Genomic DNA, 6,394 nt, shown 5'->3' on the forward strand with positions numbered 1-6,394 from the left:
TTTTTTTTTTGACAGGTTCTCACTATGCAGCCCAGGCTAGCCTCACACTCACAGCAATCCTCCTGTTGCAGCCTCCTGAGTGCTGGGATTACACCACCATGTGTGGCTTAAAAATAATTTGAATAATAATAACATCCCAAGGGCCGGGGATTTAGCTCAGTGGTTCTACTGCCTGCCTTGCAAGCACAAGGACCGGAGTTCTATCCCCAGTACCACATAAATAAATAAAAATATAATAGTAATATCCCAAGTAAATAATAGGCTCTGCCAATATTCAAACCTATAAAGGGTTGTGTCATCTGTATACAGTCTCCTTGCTGTAAGAACACTAGGTCTCTGCTTTAGTAACAGTAAAACCACATCATCGATAAGTCTAAGACAAGTGTCTGAATCTAGAGCGTCCTCACAGCTTAGTCAACACTGAGTAGCTTGATTTGTGATGCCTCAGCATCCCTGGAGAGGAGAGGTTTCCAGTTAGACTTACGTTCATGAAAACATCATGAGTGTAGTTGTCAGTGTCCGCATCCCAGAAGCATCGAGCCGCCATGCTAGAGAGCCACAGAGAAAACAACTGTCAACCATACTGCAAGAATCTGAACTACATGTATCTGCCGAAGCAAAGGTTTGCCTTCATACTCTCCATAGATCAGTGCTTCTGAATGCTTCACAGGTCAGCCTGGCACACAGAGGAAACGCTGTCTGTACAGCAGAGCATGCTGGGTAGCCTGGATGGACAGGAGTCACAGGCCAGACATGACCAGGCTCAGACCCTGACTGGCCACCTGAGAACCAGGAGCCCCACCTCTTGAAGTCTGCTACTGTAGGTAGAGCTCTACTATAGATGCTTTCATCTAAGATACCAGTTGTGACTAAAAATATAGTGCATATTTTTAAAATTTTAAAAGAATTTAGTACAGTAAAAGACACATCGCCATGAATCCCCCTCAAAAAATTTCTCACTTGGAACACAATCATCCCATTGTCCTAGCCACTTTCTGAAACATTCTGAAGTTCTCTTTCCTGAGTGTCTTCAGTTGCACTCTCTTAGCTGCCTTGATGTCCTGAATCCACTGGCAATGTTTATCTTTCATGGTCATTTTGACTTTGGGGAAGAGCCAGAAGTCCCAGGATGCCAGATCTGGTGAATAAGGTGGATGGGGACACATTGATATTTTAATGAGCCTACCTTTTCGTTGAATGGCACTCAGGAGCAGCACCCACTGTTTCTTTGGTACCAGGGATCAAACTTGGGACCTTGCACTTGTGAGGCAGGCAGCGGAATCACTGAGCCAAATCCCCGGTCCATTCTCTGTATTTTTTTATTTATTTTTTGGGGGTTACCGGGGATCAAACTCAGGTCCTTGTGCTTGCATGGCAGGCAGCGGAACCACTGAGCTAAATCTCTGGCCCCTGTTCTCTGTATTTTTTATCATACCTCATAAAGACTCAGGAAAGAGAACTCCAGAACTGCTTCAAAGAGTGGTAAAAACGATGGAATAAATGTGCTTCAAGTGAGGGGAATGTTTTGAGGGTGACTAACAGCAATGTATCCTTTACTATAATAAATTTTTAAATTTTAAACATTCACTGTATATCATTATCACACCTTGTAGTTATGTGTGACTTTCAGCGGGCTCAATTCCTGCATCATAGTAGAAGGAAAATGTTTGCAGGGCCCAACACATTATATAGTCCAACCTGGTCATTTTATAGAGCCCCAGAAAAGAAAGGGACAAACTCTGAACTAGAATTCAGGCTTCTAACTAACTGCAGTATTGCTGCATCTCTATAGGCCACTGTGCTCCTTTTTTCTTTCCCAAGACAGGGTCTCACTTGTAGTTCAGATTGGCCTTGAACTCCAGTGATCCTCCTGCCTCAGCCGGTGCTGGGATTACGGAGGTGTGCTTTTGTGCTCCTTTTACATTCTCAAATTGGTAATTCTACTCTCTCCACATCTTAGATAAGAATAAAAAATATTAGTCAAAAATAAAAGCCAATTTAAAAACTGAAAACAATGCCCAATTATGTTGGATTGGTAAGTGAAATTATGGCATTTCCAAAGGTAATTACAGGTGTTTTACTCCTTCCTAATGCACATATATGATCCACCATCATTAACATTTGCTCACTCTGTGCCCATCAGCAGCCCAAGTGCTCTCCTGTATTAACTCAATCCCATGAGGTGTGTCCTGTTGCCACAGCCACTCGGTAAGTGTATGACAATGAGCCTCAGCGTCCAAGGACATACAATGAGTGACAAAACTGGCTTGGAACCCAGACAGTTCAGAACCCATGCTAAAGCGCTTGCCCAGCATGTACCAGGCCCTGGTTCAAACCCTACCACCAACCCCATCCCCAGCATCCATTTGGCAGCTCCCATGTGGCCAGGGAGATGATGGTCTGGCTCTCGCCTCCATTCCCAATTTAATTAGGTGGAAAAATGAAAGCACTCCAAAAGAGTAAGATAAATGGATACTTCATGCTCATTTTAATTTATTAGGATTAACAGAGTAAGGTCTATCAAATCTAAGCCTCCAACTTTTGCAATATTTGAAATTTGTAAGGCTACAAAAGTTTAGAGAATTTAGAGAGAAAAAAAGCCAAAGAAGCCTGGCACTAATAATAATAGCATAGCCAGGCACAGTGGCACACACCTGTCATCCCAGCACTTGGGAGGCTGAGGCAGGAAGACTGCCATGAGTTCAAGGCCAACCTGGACTACAAAGCAGAACTTTGTCTCAAAAAGCCAAACCAAAACAAAAAAGCCAAAGACTGTGAAGACAGGCAGCAGAAACTAAAATAAGTAGAACTGAGCAAGGGTGTGAATATAAAAATTTCTTTAACAGTACTGCAAAAAGAACGCATAAAACACAAGCTTTGCCTGAAAATTGTGACCTAACACACTGTTTCCCAGTCAAAGGAAGCAGGCTCCTCGAAGAAATGGCCAGTCCTAGGTGGAGGGCTGGCGACACACAGATAAACCTGGGCTGTGGGACACACCACGGACAGTGCCATTGGAATGTGCACCTGTGAGCAGACACATGTGTGCACACATGTGACAGGTCACGGGACTTAGAGACGCAGGACAAACCAGAGCACACAGATGCTCCCCTGAGATCACCTAGAAAACCAGGTAAAGTGAGTGAGAGCTACTGAAGCAGAGCAGCTAGAGGGGCCCAAGCTCCAGAGCGAGGTAAGTGGGTGTTTCGGAGCAGATGCTCCCCAGGCTGCAGGCAACTGTGGGCACAGGGCAAGAGGCTGGGAATCTTGGCTTTGCCCCCATAGTGGACCAATTAGAGGGAAAAGGAAACCAGCAGACGGCCGGCACTGTCACAGGCTGGGAGATAAAAGTGGAGTCTGGTGGACCAACATCCCTGCAAAGGAGGACGGAGTACAAGTCAACCTGTCACAGTCTCTTCGTGATGTGCTGCACTCTAAGGCTGTGTAAGCAGAGACCTAAGAAGCTAAGTGTGGTCAGTAGAATCATACCCAAATGCATGTCTGTGTCCTTGTCCCCAGTGCCTGTGAATGTGGCATGGTACGTGGCAAAATGGAGGCTGCGGATCTCGGACTAAGGAAAAGATTCTAAGATGAGAGGACCCATGGATTGATGATCCCAAAGGCCCAACACAATCCTGGGTCCTTGCCAAAGCGCTGTAATGGACACCTGCCTGACACACAGGAGCTGGGCACTGCCAAGAAAAAGTTCTGGAACAAAGTGTTTCTTTACAGGAAACACAGGCAACAGAAGCTGCAGCCAACAATACCAGAGGGATATAATCAGCAGACACCAGAATACAGGAAACTCCAGGGCTGGCAACCCAATTTCCTTACCAGATAAATGGCAAGGTGGAGGCAGAGGTAGAAATGAGGGAGCAAAAACACAGAGTAGGAAAGGAACTAAGCAGCTAGAAAAGAAAGTTAGCTGAAATCAAGACAGCAGAAGGAGTTTTAAGAAAGAGAAGCTAAGGCCAAGAACAAGAGCTAAGAAAGAGCTATTACATTTGCTACTAGAGAGGTCTCAATTTTAAAGAAATTAATTTAGGAGAGTGATAAAAACCAAAAAGCTGGGCATTAAGAACTGTGAGAGGACATGTAGTATGTAATCCTATACTATAAAGAAACATATCCAGGGGCTGGGGATTTAGCTCAGCGGTTCGGTGGCCTGCCTTGCAAGTGCAAGGACCCGAGTTCGATCCCAGTACCAAAAAAAAAAGAAACAAATCCAAACCAGGTAGGGTGTTGCACACTTACAATCCCAGCTCTGGAGAGGCTGAGGCAGGAGGAACTCAGCAAATTCAAGTTCGAGGCCAGCCTGGCCTACACAGCAAGACACTGTCTCAAAAAGCACCAAATAGACAAAAGAACAGAGGGCTGGGGATTTGGCTCAGTGGTTCTGCCGCCTGCCTTGCAAATGCAAGGATCTGAGTTTGATTCCCGGTACCAAAAAAAAAGAAAAGAAACATATCCAACATATCCACACAGGTCCTAAGGACTTATTGCCCTGCTGGAGGTGTGAAGAATGAGCTGCTCCAGGGAGCTCCCATGCTGTCGGCTTTGCCTTTCAGTACGAGAGCGCCTCCGTTCACAGCTGCATCTTGTTCAGCCGCTCTGCCTGGTCACTCTTGCACAGACATCATCTGAGTTGTCAAGACGATAAATACCTCATCAAAAACAGGTGAATAATAACAAGAAGGAACAACCAGTTACTCACAAAACTCCTTCGCCTCTTTGTTCTCCAATCACTACTTGTACCACCATTTTGTATCGGTCAAATCCCATCTCTACAAAGAAAAACAAGATAGTTTTCTATAAGTGAAGATGTAGCAAAATTACTTATTGAAAGCAAATTTGTCTAGAACAGACTTACACGGTGTGATAAAAAACTACAGTGAATGTTTTGGGTTTTTTTGTTTTGTTTGTTTGTTTGCTCTTTTTGAGAGGGGGTCATAAAAAAAAAGAGAGGGGGTCTTGGTTTGCAGTTCAGGTTGACCCTAAACTCACTGTGTAGCCCAGGCTTGCCTCGAACTCACAGTGATCCTCCAGCCTCAGCCTCCTGAGTGCCGGGATTACAGGCGTGCAGCACCATGCCCAGCCTAAGTTTTAAAAAACTGATTACAGGTAAAGACACATCTGCCATTAAATCCCTCTCAAAATCCTCTTCACTTCAAACACAATCATCCCATCATCCTTGCCACTTTCTGTAGCAGTTCTGGAAGATCTTTTTCATGAAGGTCTTTAGTGCACTGTCATGGCTGCCACTGATTCAAAATGTTTACCTCTCATGGTCGTTTTGACTTTGGGGAAGAGCCAGAAGTCACACGGTGCCAGATCCACTGAGTGAGGTAGATGAGGACGCAGCATACGGATTTAATGAGCCTGCCTTTCTGTTGGGTGGCGGTTGGCAGCAGGAGTCCCCGTACTTTTTACCACACCGGGTAGAAACACTTGGGAAAGAGGACTTCCGGAACTGCTGCAGAAAGTGGCAAGGATGCTGGGAGAAGTGTGTTTGAAGAGAGGAGGAGGATTTTATGGGGGACTCGTGGCAATGTGTCTTTTACTGTAATAAATTTTCTTAAACATTTGCCATACATTTTGGTCACACTGGCCCACAGGTACTTCATGCATATGATAGCAAGCTTGGGAATCAGAGACCTGAAGACTGAGCCTAACTGTTAACTTAACCAAGAGTACAAGCTTAGAGAACCTATTAACTTTTAAGTTTCCCACTTCGGCTAAATGGGAGTATCATCCCCTAGGCCCAGGCCTGCTGCAAGGCCAGTTGAGATAAACTGTGGTAACAGATCAAGTGCCTAGAATGTTCTCTCAGCGCCCAGCTCCCTTCTTTCCCCTATTCTGCATCAGGTGCCGAGCGAGGCCTTCCCATCACAGAGACAAGGAAGACTGATCTTCTTGCCCTGAAGAACTCGAGGGAGGAGAGCAAAGGGCTCAATGTAGACAAAAAAACACAAGATGCAGGAGACCACCAATCTGCATAGCTAGACCCTGTCTGCAGAGCTTGATGTAAGTATATTCCAACAAAACTTTATGTGCATAAGGAGGCTGAGGCAGGAGGATCACCATGAGTTCAGGGCCAACCTGGGCTACATAGTGAATTCAGAGCCAGCCTGAACTGCATAGTGAGACCCTATCTCAAAACAACAACAGCAGCTTTGAGTTTAGCAGCCACAGAGGCATGAGTAAAAGAAGTAGTTAGGGATTGGTTGGAGGGAGGGCAATGAATGCCAGGCTAAGAAACTGACAGGTTGGTGGAAGAAACAAGCCAGCAGAGCTGGGGATTTACCTCAGTTGTGTCATGCCTGTCTCACAAGCACAAGGTCCTGAATCCAATCCTGGGTACCAAAAAAAAAAAAAAAAAAAAAAAAAAAAAAAA

At 45.1% G+C, this 6,394-nt stretch overlaps 2 protein-coding genes across 3 annotated transcripts in view; both read right to left on the reverse strand.

The window, feature by feature from the left end:
- Window positions 1–531, reverse strand: part of Pcyt1a (phosphate cytidylyltransferase 1, choline, alpha) — a 49,263-nt gene extending 48,732 nt beyond the window's left edge. Inside the window, exon 1 of the mRNA XM_010624014.3 lies at window positions 485–531. The gene's annotated coding sequence lies outside the window, so the exon portion shown is untranslated. The remainder of the gene's footprint in view (window positions 1–484) is intronic.
- Tctex1d2 (Tctex1 domain containing 2) overlaps window positions 1–6,394 on the reverse strand; it is a 21,267-nt gene that overhangs the window by 11,675 nt on the left and 3,198 nt on the right. For both annotated transcript variants that reach the window (XM_033762550.1, XM_010624004.3), the window contains exons 3-4: window positions 4,715–4,784; window positions 485–548 (exon numbers count right to left, since the gene is read on the reverse strand). In XM_033762550.1, the coding sequence (XP_033618441.1) occupies window positions 485–548; window positions 4,715–4,784 (134 nt within the window). The remainder of the gene's footprint in view (window positions 1–484; window positions 549–4,714; window positions 4,785–6,394) is intronic.

Source organism: Fukomys damarensis, unplaced genomic scaffold (genome assembly GCF_012274545.1).
Source record: "Fukomys damarensis isolate Sample0158 unplaced genomic scaffold, DMR_v1.0_HiC HiC_scaffold_12, whole genome shotgun sequence".
In the NCBI taxonomy this organism is placed as follows: domain Eukaryota; kingdom Metazoa; phylum Chordata; class Mammalia; order Rodentia; family Bathyergidae; genus Fukomys; species Fukomys damarensis.